The sequence below is a fragment of the Mustela erminea genome, chromosome X (genome assembly GCF_009829155.1).
Source record: "Mustela erminea isolate mMusErm1 chromosome X, mMusErm1.Pri, whole genome shotgun sequence".
Taxonomy (NCBI): Eukaryota; Metazoa; Chordata; class Mammalia; order Carnivora; family Mustelidae; genus Mustela; species Mustela erminea.
Window position 1 is genome coordinate 100,288,247 of NC_045635.1, and position 19,139 is coordinate 100,307,385.

General features: G+C 40.1%; 1 protein-coding gene and 1 long non-coding RNA gene across 2 annotated transcripts; both read left to right on the forward strand.

The window, feature by feature from the left end:
• The first annotated feature begins 6,160 nt into the window (after nucleotides 1-6,160).
• LOC116583367 lies at nucleotides 6,161-15,256 on the forward strand. Its single transcript, XR_004282697.1, has 3 exons — nucleotides 6,161-6,174; nucleotides 11,171-11,175; nucleotides 14,968-15,256. It is a non-coding gene; the product is annotated as an uncharacterized LOC116583367 (long non-coding RNA).
• LOC116583366 (histone H3.3A-like) lies at nucleotides 13,794-14,557 on the forward strand. Its single transcript, XM_032331456.1, has 2 exons — nucleotides 13,794-14,239; nucleotides 14,433-14,557. The coding sequence occupies exons 1-2, from the start codon at nucleotides 13,891-13,893 to the stop codon at nucleotides 14,522-14,524; spliced, it is 441 nt and encodes a 146-aa protein (XP_032187347.1). The 5' UTR covers nucleotides 13,794-13,890; the 3' UTR covers nucleotides 14,525-14,557.
• Nucleotides 15,257-19,139: the final 3,883 nt, after the last annotated feature.

Sequence of the window (19,139 nt, forward strand, 5' to 3'; positions counted from 1 at the left end):
TCTTTCACTTGAAAGAGAGGGAGGGTGAAGAAAGAAAGAACCCACCTTGATTTTATTCTGCTTTATCTTTACCAAAAAACATGCTATAATTCAACTCTGTATTAAATGTCTGGCTTGCATAAGACATTTTCTTTTCGGAACAGAAATATATAACCTTTATAACACAGTTAACTTGAGTCAGAAAAGTATTTGTCTTCCATTAAGGACAAACATATTCATAAATGAGGGGCGTCTGGGTGGCTCAGTGGGTTAAAGCCTCTGCCTTCGGCTCAGGTCATGATCCCAAGGTCCTCGGATCCAGCCCCACGTCGGGCTCTCTGCTCAGCAGGAAGCCTGCTTCCTCCTCTCTCTCTGCCTGCCTCTCTGCCTACTTGTGATCTCTGTCAAATAAATAAATAAAATCTTTAAAAAAAAACATATTCATAAATGAGAATCAGGATAAGGGTGACATCTTTTCCCTCTCCAATCCTCCAGCTGAAGATATCGTCTTGTATATAGGAATATATTCCCAAGAAATCTACTAAAAGACTATCTTACAGCTAATAAATAAATTCAACATTGCAAGATAAAAGATCAATATACAAAAATCAGTTGTCTTTCTATGCAATAGCAGTGAACAATTAAAAAAAAGAAATTAACAAAACAGTTCCATTTACAATTGCATAAAAATAAAATACTTAGGAAAAGAGTAACAAACGAAATGCAAGACTTGTGCACTGAAAACTACAAAGCATTGTTGAAATAAAAGAGCTAAATGAAAAGACACCCATGTTCATAGATTAGAAGATTAATATTGCTAAAATGGCAATACTTTCCAAATGATCTACATATTCAATGCAATCCTTTCAAAACCAACTTCCTTTTTCCCCCCCAGAAATTGATATGCTAATCCAAAATTAATTTGGAAATGTAAGGGACCCAGGGAAAGCCAAAATAATTTTGGAAAAAGAACAAATCTGGAAGACTCATACATCCCAATTTCAAAACTTACTACAACTCTAGAGAAATTAAAACAGTGTGCTACTGTCGTAAGGACAGACATATAGAACAATGGAATAGAACTGAGAGTCCAAAAATAAACCCGTATATCTATGGCCAGTTGAATTTTGAAATTAGTGCTACATTTATTCAACAAAGAATAGTCTCTTCAACAAATGGCGCTGGGACAGTCCACATGCCAAAATGTTAATTTGGACCCTTACCTCACATCATATGCAAAAATTAACCCTGAATCGATCAAAGACCTAAATGTAAGAGCTAAAATTATAAAACTCTTAGAAGAAATATAGACATCAATCTTTGTGACCTCGGATTAAACAATGGTTTCTTAAATACAAAAGTATGCAAAGAGTCTAAATAGGTATTTCTCCTAAAAAGCTATACAAATGACTAATAAGCATTTGAAAAGATGTTAAACATTATTAGTCTTAGGGAAGTGCATATCAAAACCACAGTAAGAGACTATTTCACATCCACTACAATAGCTGTTAAAAGAAAGGACAATAACAAGTGTTGTTGAGGATATGGAGAAATTAAAACTCTCATAAACTGTTGGAGTGAATGTAAAATGGTGAAGCACTTTGGAAAAAACAGTTCAACAGTTCTTCAAAAGGTGAAACATAGATTTTACCTTATGACCCAGAAATTCCACTCCTAGATACACACCAAAGACCACTGAAAACAAATGTCCACCCAAAAGCTAGTATTAGAATGTTCATAGCAGGGCACCTGGGTGGCTCAGAGGGTTAAGCCTCTGCCTTCGGCTCAGGTCATGATCTCAGGGTCCTGGGATCGAGTCCCACATCGGGCTCTCTGCTCCGCGGGGAGCCTGCTTCCTCCTCTCTCTCTCTCTGCCTGCCTCTCTGCATACTTGTGATCTCTCTCTGTCAAATAAATAAATAAAATCTTTAAAAAAAAAAGAATGTTCATAGCAGTATTATTCATAATAACCAAAAAGTGGAAATAACTCAATGTCCATCAACTGCAGAATGAATAAACAAAGTGTGCCATATCCATATAATGGAATATTATTCAGTTAAAAAAGCTCTGAACTACAGATTCATGCTATAGCACAGATGAACCTCGAAACATGATGCTAAGTGAAAGAAGCCAGAAAAAAAGGCCACATATATCATCCCATGTATATGACATGTCCAGAATAGGCAAATCCATAAAGACACAAAACAGATCAGTGGTTGCCAGGGAGGGGCTGGAGGGGGGTGGAATAGAATGATTGCCAATGGGAATGAGAATATCTATCTATTATCTATCTATCTGTCTATCTATCCATCCACCTATCTATCTATCCACCTATCTATCCATCAAAAAGACAGAGGGACAGAAATTTATGGGTCATATGGCAACTTCTTGTTTAGCTTTTAGTGGAACTGCCAGGCCATTTTCCAAGGCAGCTGCACCATTATACAGTCCCACCAGCAATATATGAGAGTTCCAATTTCTCCATATCCTTGCCTACACTTGTTACTATCCATTTTTTAAATTATAGTCATCCCACTGCGTGTACAGGGGCATCTCACTGTGGTTTAGATTTGCATTTTGCAAAAAATGTTGAACATTTTTTTCATGTGATCATTGGCCATTTGGATATTTTCTTTGGAGAGATATCTATTCAGATTCTGTGCTCATTTTTAGTTCGGTTGTCTTTTTTACTATTTTTGTTAGCGCTTTTTACGGTCTGGATATGAGACCCTTATCAAGTATAAGATTTACATAAATTTTCTCCCATTTTATGCATTGTCTTTTCAAGTCTTGATAGAATCCTTTGAAGTAAAAAAGTTTTAATTTAGGTGAAGTACAGTTTATGTATATTTTCTTTGGTTGCTTGTGCTTTTGGTCTCATATCTAAGAAACTCTTTCCTAACTCAAGGTCATGAAGTTTACTCCTGTGTTTTCTTCTAGGTGTTTTAGAGCTTCTGCTGGTACATTTAGATCTATGACCATTTTGAGTTATTGCGTTTTTTTAAAGATTTTATTTATTTATTTGACAGAGAGCAAGAGAGCTCAAGCAGGAGCAGCAGAGGGAGAGGGAGAAGCAGGCTTCCCGCTGAGCGGGGAGACATAGGGCTCAATCTCAGAACCTGGGATCATGACTTGAGTTGAAGGCAGGTCACACAAATGTCCCTTGAGTTACCACTCTTTTAATTACTATAGCTTTGTAGCAAGTTGTGATTGGGAAGTAGGAATCTTCCAACTTTGTTCTTCTTTTTATGTATCCTTTTTACTTCTATCTAAATTTTTGGCTCTGCTTGTTAATTTCTGCAAGAAAGGTTCTATTTCAATGGTTGCTTTAGGATTTATAGCAGGTTTCTCTCAGCATTGTTGACATCTAGAGCCAGGTAATTGTTTTGGGGACTGTCCCATGCATTTTGCCCCATCCCTGGCCTCTGTCCTATAAATACCAGTTTTGGAAACCAAACATGTCTCCAGACACTGTTGAATGTCCTCCAGGGCCCCAAATCACCCCTGACTGAGAACCACTGGTTTAGAGTTTACATCTTTAACATCACAACCTACCTTCAAGTCATATTATACCATTTCATGTATTGTATATGAGCCTTACTGTAGTATATTTCCATTTTCCCCATCCAGACCTTTTGGCTACTATTATACATTTTACTTATTCATATGTCATAAGTCCCACAACACATTGTTATTATTTTTATTTAAACAATTGTTTTACAAAGAGATTTAAATAACAAGAAAATTAATCATATATATTTAATCATGTAGTTACCATTTCCAGGGCTCTTTATTCCTTCGTGTAGATCCAGGTTTCCAAGTAGCATCATTTTCATTCTGCTTGAAAAATGTCCTTTAACATGTTCAGTGGTGTGGAACTGCTGGTGAGGGTTTTTTTAGCTTTTGTGTGCCTGAAAGTCTTTTTTTTTAATTTTTAAAAAATCTTTATTTTTTAAAAGATTTTATTTATTTATTTGACAGAGAGAGAGAGAGATCACAAGTAGGCAAAGAGGCAGGCAGAGAGAGAGGGAAGCAGGCTCCCCGTTGAGCAGAAAGCCCGATGTGGGGCTCGATCCCAGGACCCTGAGATCATGACCTGAGCTGAAGGCAGAGGTTTAACCCACTGAGCCACCCAGGCACCCTGAAAGTCTTTATTTTTGCCTTTTTAAAAAAAAAAATATGTTGGGGCGCCTGGGTGGCTCAGTGGTTTAAGCCGCTGCCTTCGGCTCAGGTCATGATCTCAGGGTCCTGGGATCGAGTCCCGCATCAGGCTCTCTGCTCAGCAAGGAGCCTGCTTCCCTCTCTCTCTCTCTGCCTGCCTCTCCATCTACTGTCAAATAAATAAATAAAATCTTTAAAAAAAGATATGTTGATGAGTATAGGATTCTTGATTGGGAAAGGCACCTGAGTGGCTCAGTTGTTTAAGCATCCAACTGTTCATCTCAGTTCAGGTCTTAATCTCAGTGTTGTGAGTTCAAGCCCCATGTTGGGCTCCACACTAGGCATGGAACCTACTTTTAAAAAAAAAAAAGAGTTCTTTTTTTTAAGATTTTATTTATTTATTTGACAAACAGAGATCACAAGTAGGCAGAGAAGCAGGCAGAGAGGGAGGAGGAAGCAGGCTCCCCGCTGAGCACGAGCCGATGCCGATGCTGATGCGGGGCTTGAACCTAGGAACACTGGGATCAGGATCTGAGCTGAAGGCAGATGCTTAACAGACTGAACCACCCAGGCATCCCTTCTAACCCTAACCCTGACCCTGTTTGTAAGATTTTCTCTTTATCACTACTTCTAGGCCATATGATATTATGTGCTTGACACAGTTTTCATGTTCCTTGTGATGGGAGTTCATTGATCTTCTTGGATCCGTGGGCTTCCTAAAATTTGGAAATAACTCAGCCATAATTTGTTCTTCAAATATTCTTTCAGCTACCACTCCCACCTCATTCTCTCCTTCAGGGACTCTGAATACATATATGTATTAGGTTGCTTTATATTCTCCCATAATTCATTGATACACTGACCTTTGTTTCCATTCATTTTCTATCTGCATTTCATTTCAACTATTTTCTATTGTTTTATCTTCAAATACACTAATATTTTCCTCCACACCTGACAATCTATCATTAATCAAAAATACAGTGCTTATTTCATCTCAGATACTGCAGTTTTCATTTCCACAAGTTTGATTTGGATCCTTTTCATATTTCCCATGTCTCTATTTATTATGTTCAATCTTTCTGTACTATATTGGGGATGTTAAATACATTTATAATGACCCTTTTAACGATTTATTTGTTATTTGAGAGAGAGAGTGTGGGGTGAGGGGCAGAGTGAGAGGGAGAGAAAGAATCTCAAGTAGACTCAATGCTGAGCACAGAGCCCCTCGTGGGACTTGATCTCATGATCCCGAGATCATGACCTGAGTTGAGACCAAGCATCGGATGTTCAACTGACTGAGCCACTCAGATGTCCCAATGATGTTTTTAAAAGATTAGATGGTTACAGATTTATGGGCAGAGGGTACATGGCCTGGCCTTCTGATTAGGAAGCTGAAAGAAAAATGACTAAAAAATTGCAGGCAAAAGAGTCTGGGATGTGGACGAACGTATGGCAATGCTTACAAAGTGTGAAGATCTTTGTATCACTTGTTAATGCTCACAGACAGTGTCTTCCATAGAAGAGGTACTAAAAAACCAAGTAAACAAATGACTTGGTCAGTTGACATCAGCCCGTCACTTCGGTGCTAGCATGTTGAGCACAGGAAAAAGACGGCCTTAAGGGTAGAGGTGAAGACTAAAGATGGGCACAAAAGCATGGATTCATACTTACCAAGACTGGTCTGGCTATTGCTACCTCTGAATCTCTAATCTATCAACAAATTAGGCCAATAGGGAACATCTCGTATGGCATCATCACTTTATGTGTCCAACTGACCATTTGGTGACAAGTTGACTACAATGAGCCACTTCATTACTGGACATACCACCAGTTTGTTTTCATGGCAATGGATGTATATTCCTGGTATGGGTTTGCCTTTCTGGATCACAAAGTCCGAGTCAACACTACTACCTCAGATCTTACAGAGTATTTGATCAATTAGCATGTCATATCACATAACATTGCATTAAGCCGGGAGATCCATTTTACAGCAGACTAAATATAAGAATGGGACTATGATGATGAGATCTACTGGTTCCATAACATATGACATTCCCCCAGAAATCTGACAGCCTTGCAAAGTAGTGGAATTGCCTGCTGAGGAACAGTTGAAGCACCAACTCAAAGTAAATACTTTGTGAGGACAGAATGCTGTTCTCCAGAATGCATTAAATTCATCGAATCAAACATTTTTACATGGTGTGTATCTTCAATTGGGATACATGGGTTCAGGAGCCAAGAAGTGGAAACAAGAGTAGCCACAATTATCATCACTTCTAGTGACACATTTGGAGAACTTTATGTTTGCCATCCCTGCAATTCTGAACTTTCTAAGGTCAGAGGTGCTGGCCCTGAGGGGAGCTCACTCTAGCCCAGGATTTCTCAACCTTGCCCCTAATGACACTTGGGGCTAGATAAGTCTTTGTTTGCAGGGGCTGTCCTATACATTATAGGATATCTAACAGCATCCCTGGCTAGATGCCAGTAACACACTCTTCCCAGCTGGGATGGACAAAAATGTCTCCAGATATTTCCAAATGTTCTCTGGGAGACTGAATTGCCCCAAGCTGAGAATCACTGCTCTATCCAATAGAGGAAAAAAAGGTTCATATTGAACTATAATTTGTGGCTGCCACCCAGGCATTTTGATCTCCTAGTGTCCACAGTCCAGCAGGCAAGAAGAGTCACCATTTTAACTTGGTCAGTTGACCCTGACCATCAGGAGACAGGGCTACTATTGCGCAATGGGAACAGGGAGGAATGATTGGAGGATCAAGAAGTCTCTAAGCAGAAGCAGCCGCTAGGTTGGGTTACTACTCTGTCAGAGATCTGTCCAGCAAGGGGAAAAGACCAATTAGATACACACACTTCGTTACTGACATAGATAGTATAAGCAAGATCAGCTCAGTGTCAGCTCCCCACATCCCTAATCTCACAGAATGACTCCTGAACCACAGGGGTCAAGTAACAGACTGATAGAGGACTCTGTTGTGGAGGAACCAATTCTAAACTGCAGCTAAGAAATGTTAGAGCCTTTATCTATATGCTAAGAAGGCCAAGGTAGACAGTCCATGCCTCATTGGAACCAGGGAGGTAGATAAGCACCTGATTTGTGGCATCCTCCTGCAAGATAGGGTTGAGCCTTACCCATGTGGCCTACACAGATACATGAAGGTTCCCAGCGCGCTATGGTTGATCCATTTCCCTACAGGTATGTATTTGGAACCCAGGTGATCCACTTGAATATTTCTAGGTACTACCTTTCCTGGTTATGACTCTAAATGGACAGGTACAGCGACCTTGAACTGAGAAGGACCTAATGAGGTGACTGAGGCCACTCAAGGACTAAGGTCCGGGTCATACCTCTAGGTAAGCCGCTGAGACAACAGAGGTAGTAACTGGGGATAAATGGATCTTAAAATGGAAGGTGGAGGAAGGAGAAATTGACTATTATTGTGAACCCAAGACCAATATCTACAGTGTTGCTTGTGTTTATAACACTGACCTCCCTCTTCTAAGTTTCCCCTTAGGAGGAAAGATCTTATAGAGTCTTGTAGAATCTGCCCCTCAAATATAAAGAAAGAAGCAGTGGCACAGGTAGTATATTGTGGTAGACAAAAACACATACTACCAAGCTGCCTCTTCGAGGAAAAGGTTGCTGCTCAGCTCTGGGAAGGGCAGTCAGCGGACCCTAGGTAGCTGTCAGTGTTCTCAAAGTGTGTCTCAGCAACCATCTCTCTTTGCCCAAGTTACACCCTTCCTGTGGCAGCCCACATGTAGGAACTGAGTGAGTCTGACCCAGGGCCACGCTGATTGGCAGTACTCATGCCAAAGCCCTTTGCTGGGTCACCGAAGTCTTTGGCCTATATCATATTCCAGCCTCTCCACTGGCCCAATGCTACTTCCTCTGCCTTTCGTGGGTGTTGATCCCTGACAAACATCTGACACCCTAACTCCATTTCAGCATCTGTTTCTGGAGAACCCAAACTGGAACACCAATGATGATGTGCAGATCCAGGTTTAGCGGAAACAGTGTATCTTGATATGTCAAAATATACTCTGCACTGATATTTTTGCAGCATAAAGTTGTTCATAATATTTCCTTAAAGCATTTTAATGTCTGTGTGAATCTGCAGTGATGTACCATCTCTCATTCTTTATATTGCTAATTTGTGTCTTTTCACTTCTTCTCCCCTGGTGAGTCTGCCTGGGGGTTTATCAATTTCACTGATTTCCTTAAAGACCCGCTTTAGAGTTCACTGATTTTCCTCTATTGTAGTTTTACTGTTTTCTACCTCATTGATTTCTGTTCTGATTTTTAAAAATTATTTTGCATTTAATTAGTTCTTATATTTTTGGATTCTTTTTTGGGGGGGTTCTTAAAGTGGAAACTCAGGTCATCGAACTGGACCTTTCCTCTATTCTAATGTAAACATTTAGTTCTATAAAATTTCAGGTATGTTTAGATTTAAACAATATATTTAAACATGTTTAAATTTTCCTCTAAGTAAGCTTGGGCTTTAGCTACACCTCAAACATTCTGCTATATTGTGTTTTTATTTTAATTCCCTTCAAAACGCTTTCTAATTTCCCATTTAATTCCTTCTTTAACTCATGAAATATTTAGATGTAGTATTATTTAGTTTCCAAATATGCGGGTATTCATAGGTATCTTTCTGTTACTGATTTCTAATTTAATTTTCCATTGTGGTAAGATGACATTCATTATATTATCTAAATGATTTTATATGTATTGACTTGTTTTATAACTCAGAATATTGTCTATTTTGGCAAATGATCACCTGAAATATATATTCTGATGTTTGCAGGTATAGTGTTCCATAAATATCAATTAAGTCAAGTTAGTCATATTTTTAAAAGATTTTTTGTTTAGTTATTTGACAGAGAGAGAGAGAGAGAGATCACAAATAGGCAGAGAGGCAGGCAGAGAGAGAGGGGGAAACAGGCTCCCTGCTGAGCAGAGAGCCCCATGTGGGGCTCAATCCCAGAACCCTGGGATCATGACCTGAGTCAAAGGCAGAGGCTTTAACCCACTGAGCCACCCAGGCACCCCTGTTAGTCATATTTTTTGCTCGATCATACTTCTCAATGCTTCTTTGTGTTTGCTGCTCTGTTGTCTACTTTGTTTGAAATTAAAGCCACCATTTCAGCTTCATTTTGGTTAATGTTAGGAGGATGTATTTTTTTTTTCTATTCTTATACTTAAACTTATTTGTGTCTTTATATCTAAGGTGGGTTTACTGTAGACCACACGTAGTTGGGTCTTGGGTTTTTTCTTATGCTGACAATCTCTACCATTTACTTGAATTGTTCAGACTGTTTATTAATAACGTGATTATTGATATGAATTTTATTTAAATCTACCATCTTGCTATTTGTTTTCTGCTGGTCTTCTTGGTTCATTGTTTCCCTTTCTTCTTTTTTCTGCCTTCTATTTGAATTAATTGGGTTTTAAAAATGATTCTACTTTATCCCCTTTATTGATTTATTAGCTATATTGTTTGATTTATTTGTTGGGGGTTTTTTTAGACATTGCTTTAGGGTTCATAGCAGGTATTTTTAACATATCACTGTCTACCTTGAAGTCATATTTTACCACTTCTCATATAGTATAGGAAATTTACAATATACATCCATTTTCATCTTTGTGCTATCATCATATATTTTTCTTCTATATAAACTACAAACATCACATTACATTGCTATTATTTGCCTTAACCAATTATTTTTTTGCAAACATGACTTTTAATAACTAAATTGTATTATGTACTATTGAGAGTATGGATGTGTCAAATGTATTTAACCAATTCCAAATTGTGCATTAAAGTTGTTACCTTTTTGGGTTGATATTACAAATTATATAGCAATAAACATTCTTGCATAAAAATCTCTTTGCATGTTTCTGATTATTTCTCTACGATAGTTTTTTATTATGGTAAAAGTGCATATAACATAAAATTTAACATCCTAATCATTTTGGGGGCCACTAGGGTGGCTCAGTCAGTTAAGCCTCTGCCTTCAGCTCAGGTCATGATCCCAGGGTCCTGGGATAGAGCCCCGCATCGGGCTCTCTGCTCAGCAGGAAGCCTGCTTCTCCCTCTCCCTCTGCCTGCCATTCTGCCTGCTTGTGCTCTCACTCTCTCTCTCTCTCTGTCAAATAAACAAATAATCTTTGAAAAAAAACCATACTAACCATTTTTAAGTGTATAGTTCAGTAATGTTCAGTATCTTTATATTGTTGTGAAATGGATCTCCAGAAATTTTTCATCTTGCAAATCTGAAACTTTATACCCATGAAATAACTCTTCCTTTTCTCCCTCCCCCAGTCCCTGGCAATAACCATTCTACTTTCTGATTCTGTGAATTTAGATACTTCATATAAGTGAAATCATATGCTATTTTTCTTTTTTGGCTGGTTTATTTCACTTAGCAGAATGTCCTCAACATTCATCCATTTTCTGGTATGTGACAGAATTTCCTTTATTAATTTATTTGGATGCCTTTTCTTGAGTGTGTCATTTGGGATGGCTTCTATTGCTACATATTCAAGTTTACTATTTTTTTTCTTCTGCAATGTCTAATTTGTTGTCAATCTCATCCAGTATATTTTTATTTCAAATTGTACAGTTCTCATCTCGAGATCTGATTTTTGTCTTTTATATTATCCATGTTTTTACCAAACTTTTTGAACATACAGAAAATAGTTATAACTGTTTTAATGTCCTTGTCTTCTAATTCCAACATCTTTGTTACCTTGGGATTGCTTTCAATTGCTTGATTTTTTTTTTCATTTCATTATGATTTATGTTTTCCTCCTTTTTTCATACCTAGTAATTTTTTGCTGGATGCCCAAGATTATAAATTTTAACTTATTGGGTATTTATTGTTTTTGTAACTCACAAATATTACTGGGCATTTTTCTCAGACATAGTTAAGTTATATGGAAACAGTTGGGTCCTTTAGGATCTGGCTTTTATGATACTTTAGGTGGACTGAGAGCAGTGTTCAGTCTGAGTCTAAATACCCTCCACTACTAAGATAAGACCTCAATACTCAGGACACCTGGGTGGCTCAGTCGGTTAAGCGTCTGCCTTGAGCTCAGGTCACGATCTCAGGGTCCTGGAACTGAGTCCTGCATCAGGCTCCTTGCTCAGCGAGGAGCCTGTTTCTGCGTCTGGCTGCTGCTCCCCCTGCTTTTGCTCTTTTCTCTGACAAATAAATAAATAAAATCTTAAAAAAAAAAAAAAAGAACCTCAAGAGTCTAGCCAATGTCCCATGAATTGTGACGTTTTACCAGTTTGACTAAGGGATCAGGTACTATTTCTAGCTCTGTGTTCCAGGCTTTTTGTGTGGTTAATTCCTTAGCCTTGGGTAGTTTCCTCAAATGTATGTGCACATTAGTACTGGGGGGGCCTTCTGTTTGTCCGTGGAGTCCTCTCTATATACATCTCTCCTATCTAGTACTCTGCCTTCCAAACTCTAGTTGCCGTAGTCTCCCCAGACTTCCACTCCATCTCCTCGGTTTTTCAGGTTCCACCTGGGTTCCCTCTCCTTACACCATGGCCTGGAAACCCACTGCGGACCGTATGCCACACAAGCATGGGGTTCACCTCATTTATCAGGAGTCATTGTCCTTAATTACTTAATGGCCAATTACTTTAAACTTAAAACTGTTATTTCATATCTTTTGTCCATTTTTAAGGTTTTTTTCTGGTGGGAAAATAAATTATTTTCTGTTATATCCCTATCATATCATCTTGGCCAGTAGTAGAAATCTACCTCCCTTTTTTGGTTAAATTTTACTTCAAAGTGTGTCAGTCAGGCTTCAAAGTAGTAGAACTACCATGTGTGTGTCTGTATGTGCGCTTGCAGGTATATGCATGTAATTTATAAGGGATTTTCTACAGAGATTTTCCCTTACACAATTGTAGGAATTGGTTAAGGAGTCTCTGTAAAGCTGTTATCTTTAGGTCTGATGCTGAAACCTGAGGTCTGCAGTGTAGGTAATCAGGACAGCAAGCTGGACGTAATGTAAAGCATCAGAGAACAAACCCAAAGTGGAACACACAAGCATGAGCTGGCACCCCCAAGGATAGGCTGAAACCTTTGTCAGTTCCTATTTCCTCTGACCTTGACGGAATGGGTATTCTGCAGAGGCCAAGACACTTCATCACAGAACTAAATTCACACAACCTGGCCCAGGAGTCAGAGGAGCCAAAGGAGGACCCAGCAAAAAGTGGAACAGTTCCAAACCCAGCTCCCACTTTGTGTCAATAAGGTGAATCCACACAAAAAAGCCACTGTGCGTTTAAGCTACGAAGTGGCCACTGCTTCATTTTGTCCCCCAAATCTCCCAAAATAAACTCGTTTGTGTCCCAACCTAACCGGAAACATAAAGGAAAGCGAGCTCCCCCAATGTTTATAGCAGCAATGTCCACAACAGTCAAAATATGTAAAGAGCCCAGATGTCTATTGACAGACGAATGGATAAAGAAGTGGTGTATATCTACAAGGGAGTATTACTCAGCCATCAAAAAGGATAAAATCTTGCCATTTGCCATGATGTATATGGAACTAGAGGGCTATTATGCTAAGTGAAATAAGTCAGTTAGAGAAAGACAAATATATGATTCCACTCATACGTGGAATTTAAGAAACAAAACAGAGAATCATAGAGGTAGGGAAGGGAAAATAAAATAAGGCAAAATCGGAGAAGGAGACAAACCAGAAAAGACTCTTAACTGTAGGAAACAAGCTCAGGGTTGCTTGAGGGGGGTGGGTAGGGGAAAGAGGTAACTGGGTGATGGACATCAAGGAGGGCACTTGAAGTAATGAGCACTGGGCATTGCATGCAACTGATGAATCACTACACTCCACCCCTGAAACTAAGAGTACACTATATGTTAATTAAATTGAATTTTAAATAATTGTTAAAATTTTTATTTTATTCTTTTTATCATTATGTTCAATTAGCCAGTGTATAGTACATCATTTGTTTTTGATGTAGTGTTCAACAATTCATTAGTTGCATTAAAAAATTTTTTAAGTTAAAAAAAAAGGGTTTTGGGAAATGTAACTGAAAAGGAAGGAAGGACTGAAGGAAGGAAACCAGGAAGGAAGGAAGGGAGAGAGGGAAGGAGGAATCAGATACAGTGGAGAAAACAAAACAATGAAACAGAGGTCCACAGTTTGATCCAATTGAAGATCCAAAGTTTACTAAAAGAATTTATAAAACAGAAAGATAAAAGTGTGCTGATTTGCTTTTGCACCTCTACAACATAGCTTCTGAATTAACTTTAATACCTGCTGAAATGCATCAACTGGCAAACCTTGATGGCCTTAATCAATACTTGGGCTCAAATTATAGTGATACCTGAGGATCCTTCTAAATTTGAACACAAGCCCTATAACCATAGGAAGTTACCATAACATAAAATAGAGGGCAGATATGCCTCATCCTGATTATCAGGACAATAGCTTTGGCTAAATTCCCTGTGATGGTAGCACCCACTGCCCTAAAATATCCCATAATAAGGACACAGACGCTCTAACCTGATGGATACTAAATTAAAATCAAATCTTTGGAACTTAGAAACTGGCTTTAAAAAATGAGACCACAGTGTTCACAGCCCCCGCTGCACCGCCGTCGCTCGCCAACGCCGGCGCCGCCTCTCGCTCGCCGAGCTCCAGCCGAAGGAGAAGGCGGGTAAGTAGGGAGGTTTCTGTACCATGGCTCGTACAAAGCAGACTGCCCGCAAATCGACCGGGGGTAAAGCTCCAAGGAAGCAACTGGCTACAAAAGCCGCTCGCAAGAGTGCGCCCTCTACCGGAGGGGTGAAGAAACTTCATCGTTACAGGCCTGGTACTGTGGCACTCGGTGAAATTAGACGATATCAGAAGTCCACTGAACTTATGATTTGCAAACTTCCTTTCCAGCGTCTGGTGCAAGAAATTGCTCAGGACTTCAAAACAGACCTGCGCTTCCAGAGTGCAGCTATTGCTGCTTTGCAGGAGGCAAGCGAGGCCTATCTGGTGGGCCTCTTTGAAGACACCAACCTGGGGGCGCCTGGGTGGCTCAGTGGGTTAAGCCGCTGCCTTCGGCTCAGGTCATGATCTCAGAGTCCTGGCATCGAGTCCTGCATCGGGCTCTCTGCTCAGCAGGGAGCCTGCTTCCCTTCCCCTCTCTCTCTGCCTGCCTCTCTGCCTACTTGTGATCTCTCCCTCTCTCTGTCAAATAAATAAATAAATAAATCTTAAAAAAAAAAAAAAAGACACCAACCTGTGTGCTCTCCATGCCAAACGTGCCACAATTATGCCAAAAGACATCCAGCTAGCGCGCCGGATACGTGGAGAACGTGCTTAAGAATCCACTATGATGGAATACATTTCATTTTTTTTTTAAGATTTTATTTATTTATTTGACAGACAGAGATCACAAGTAGGCAGAGAGGCAGGCAGAGAGAGAGGCTCTCTCACAAGTAGGCAGAGAGGCTAAGCAGAGAGCCTGATGTGGGGCTCGATCCCAGGACCCTGGGATCATGACCTGAGCCGAAGGCAGAGGCTTTAACCCACTGAGCCACCCAGGCCCCCCTACATTTCATTCTTTAAAAAAAAAAATTCTCTTCTTCCTGTTATTGGTAGTTCTGAATGTTAGATATTTTTTTCCCATGGGGTCAAAAGGTACCTAAGTATATGGTTGCAAGTGGAAAAATAGGGGACAGAAATCAGGTATTGGCAATTTTTCCATTTTCATTTGTGTGTGAATTTTTAATATAAATGCGGGGGCATATAAAGCATTAATGCAAGTCAAAATGTTTCAGTGAACACGTTTCAGCAGTTCAACTTTATAACAATTATAAATAAACCTGCTAAATTTTTCTGGACAATGCCAGCATTTGGATTTTTTAAAAACAAGTAAATTTCTTATTGATGGCAACTAAATGGTGTTTGTAGCATTTTTATCATACAGTAGATCCATCCATTCGCTATACTTTTCTGAGTTGTCCTACATGCAAGTACATGTTTTTAATGTTGTCTGTCTTCTGTGCTGTTCCTGTAAGTTTGCTATTAAAATACATTAAACTATAAAAAAAAATGAGACCACATGCAACTTCTCCCCTCCACATACCTGTTAAAAAAAAGCTACCAAGGTTCAATGTAAACTTAAATAGGGCCTTCAATGATAGAAACCCATTATATAATATATATTATGTAATTAAATATTTAGAGAAAGAGTGATTGTTAACCACTCCTCCTCCATTTAACAATTCAGTTTGACCTGTTCTTAAACTTGGAAAGAACAAATGGTACCTCCCAGAAGATTATTGCAGCCTTGGTGCTGTGGTCCCATTCATTAAGGCTCCCATACTCAGAATTATTGAAATTACTATCTGATCAGCAACTGGTAAATATTTTTCTATAATAGATTTGGCTCATATGTTCTGTTTAGTGTCTATTCTACCGTTAGGTTCCTTTACCTGCTGATAGACATGATACACCTTAACCTGGTAATCTATGGAGTACCACAACAGCCTGGCCATCGCACACAATCTTTGCAGATGTGATCTTAACAACATCTAGATTTTTCCAGGGACACACGTAAAGCATTATATGACACCCTCCCAGGGGACATTTATTTGGAACACTTATTCAGGGCATATGAATACTCATAAGGGAGCTCAGCAAAGTGGATGGGCCATTGCCTCACACATAGTGCAAGGCCCCGCCATCTCTGTAAATTCCTAAAAATTATTTGGTAAACCAAGGGCCCCTCCATTCCTAACACCTACTGACTCTTTCAACACCCACAATATTAAAACAAACCTGGGCGCTTGAGTGGCTCAGTTGGTTAAGCGTCTGCCTTTGGCTCAGGTCATGATCCCAGGGTCCTGGGATTGAGTCCCGCAAGGGGAATCCCTGTTAAGCGGGGAGTCTGTGGCTCCCCCTGCCCCTCTCCCCCACTGCATTCAAGTGCATGAGCACACACTCTCTCTCTTACTCTCTTGCATGGGCCCACATGCAAACATAAAAATTAATAAAATCTTAAAAAAAAAAAAACCAAGCCCAACAGCTTTTAGGCCTTTTGGGTTCCGTAGGCAACATATTCCTCATTTACAAATTTTCCTTCAAGCCCATTTCTGCAGTTATTTGTAAATCAGTCCAACTTGAATGGAACCCCTTCCAACAAGAGGCTCTAGATTCTGTCAAAATTGCATTACAACAGCCACTCTCATTAATGCCCCTCCACCAGACTTCCTTCATGGTAGAAGCTTTAGCAACCTTCTCTCATGCCCCCCTGGAGTCTCTGGGCCACCCATACTGGCCATAGGTTGCTGTCCTCTGCAGCCCTGTGCTGTATACTATAGGAGAGGCAATTGCTGGCCATAGTCTGGGCTTTCCCACAGGCCCTGAGCGCATGTTCCTCCATACCTAGCCACTCACTATGCATTGGGTCATGGCAGAAGCACCCATGAGTATGCCGTGACCACAAAGGCCTCCTTTGCTACAGGATAGAACCAAATTTAGGGCGCGCCTAGATGGCTCAGTCAGTTATGTGTCTGCTTTTGGCTCAGGTCATGATCTCAGGGTCCTGGGGTCGAGCCCCACATTGGACCCTGCTCAGTGGGGAGTGTGCTTCTCCTTCTCACTTTCCTTCTGTATTCTCTCTTTCTCTCTCTCTCAAATAAATAAATAAAATCTTAAAAAAAAAAAGAACCAAACCTAGGCCCCCTGGCATATCCCATCTGCAAGAGGGGTGGCCTCCCCTGTCCTCAGTTCTTTGCCAGATGGCATGGTACTGGAAGAAGCCATCCCTCTACTAGACCCCTTGGCTACTTGGGGAGCCCCTTGGGATCAGCTGAGTGAACAGTGGGAGTTTACATATTTTAAAGATGATAATGTCCATCACATGTGACAGAAGTTCACTGGAGGGCTATTGTTTTCATTCCTTAACCAGGACATTCCTAACAAAGGATAAGACAGAAGAGTCAACACAGTTGCCCAAATTTCAAGCCTGCATCTCAAAACTATTTTTCCTGGCCAAGAATCAGCCCCATCTGCACCATTTTACGGACTCGCAGACTGTTGCCAGTGGTCTGGCTCTCTGGTCCAGCCAATGATAGAAATAATAATTCTTTGCCTGGGGTTCTCCCCCTTGGGGTAAAGAACTTTTGCCTCACAGACACCCCACATAAAATCAGGGTCACATATGCTTGTACGTATGCTGAAACCACAATAGAAGGCCTTACCAAGACACTTTTTATCCCCTTTGGAGTTTCAAACATCACTGATAGTGACCAAGGCACTCATTTTGTTTCTCAGAAATAAAATACTGGGCTCTTGAACAAGATATTCTGTGAAACTTTCACTTTCCTTACAGGCTACAGGCTTCAGGCCTCATAGAGTGCCACAATGGCTTATTTAAACAAGTTCCAATTCGATTAAATGAAGCATGGTACATTTTTGTCATCACTCAGATATCCAGGGTGAATTATAATGAACAGTCTGACTCCATTTTTTGATGTTTTACTGCTGACAGCTTTTAAGCCTCAACCCGCATTCTCTCCCTGAGTTCCACATGTGGGCAAGTTAATAAGAAGGCCTAAGTTTTCCTTTGGTGCCGACAGGGTTTTCAAACCATACCCATGCAGGTTTCAAGCCCCTACCCCATGCAGGAACTGTCAGCCCAGCCCTAACTCTAACCACCATTAAAATCCCAAACCAGTCTCCTTTCCTTACTGTCTTAAGCCATTTGTGGAGGCCTGGCTTCTCTCTCCAGAGAGTCCCATTAGGTAAGTAGTAAACACGTTCATACCCTCTTTCTGATTGTCATCAGTCTTGACATCTGAGTCAAATTCTGGGTGGGAATACACCTTGTTTGCGCATGATGTTCACAACGTATGTCTGCCATGTATCTCTTCACGGTCTCAAGGTCTGACAACAACACATCTTCATACCAGCATCCCAAGGATGAGGGCTTGTGGTAAGGTTTTCATTTTATTGCTCCTTTATCACAAAGGAGCATCTTTCACTGGAGCCACCAGGAAATTTTCTGTGTCCCCCTGACCAGCACAGCGGAACATACCCACCCCTCAACCAATCACTGACAAAGGGAAACAAGATGGCTGAGACCAATCATGAGACACTGCCCATATCTTAACACATCACTGTCTAAGCAACGTAGAGGCTGTGCTGGCAGGTAAGAGAGGATGGCTTGCTGTTGGTTATTAACCAGCAATATCTGCCACCGGAATGCTGATATAGTCCTTTTTCAGATATTTAATGTAGAATTTTTACAGATGGGCCAGTATGTTTTATACTATATTATTTTTTACGCTATTTTTTTCTGATTGGCTGTTATATTTCATTGGCTTCACAAGAGCAACTGGGAAGCTACCCATCTTTTTCTATGATGTGGAATATACATCTTTAGCTTATCATAATATACCTTTAAGAGTCATCATACTCCTTCATACAGGAACTGCTTTTGGATATTAACCAAAAGTAGCATAGAAATGTTGGTACAACCTCTTTGCAGCTATACTTATAAATGAAATGGGTTAGTAGCATTCTTTTTGAGGTAATATATTTTTCTCGCTGAATACTATAGTATAATGGCTACACAAAATGATCTAGGGAGCTTTTCATATTTCTCTATGGTTGAAATGCCATATGTCGTAATCATCTGATTTTATTTTTTTTTATTTTTTTTAAGATTTTTTATTTATTTATTTGACAGAGATCATAAGTAGGCAGAGAGGCAGGCAGAGAGAGAGAGAGGAGGAAGCAGGCTCCCTGCTGAGCAGAGAGCCCGATGCGGGACTCGATCCCAGGACCCTGAGATCATGACCTGAGCCGAAGGCAGCGGCTTAACCCACTGAGCCACCCAGGCGCCCAATCATCTGATTTTAAAGGCTAAATAAGAATTAGCATGGAAGGGTGCCTGAGTGGCTCAGTGCGTTAAAGCCTCTGCCTTCAAC

Coding starts and splice junctions, on each gene's coding strand:
- LOC116583366 (XM_032331456.1), top strand. CDS start 13,891: ATGGCTCGTACAAAGCAGACTGCCCGCAAATCGACCGGGGGTAAAGCT. Junction 14,240..14,432: donor GGGGGCGCCTGGGTGGCTCA/GTGGGTTAAGCC, acceptor AAAAAAAAAAAG/ACACCAACCTGTGTGCTCTC.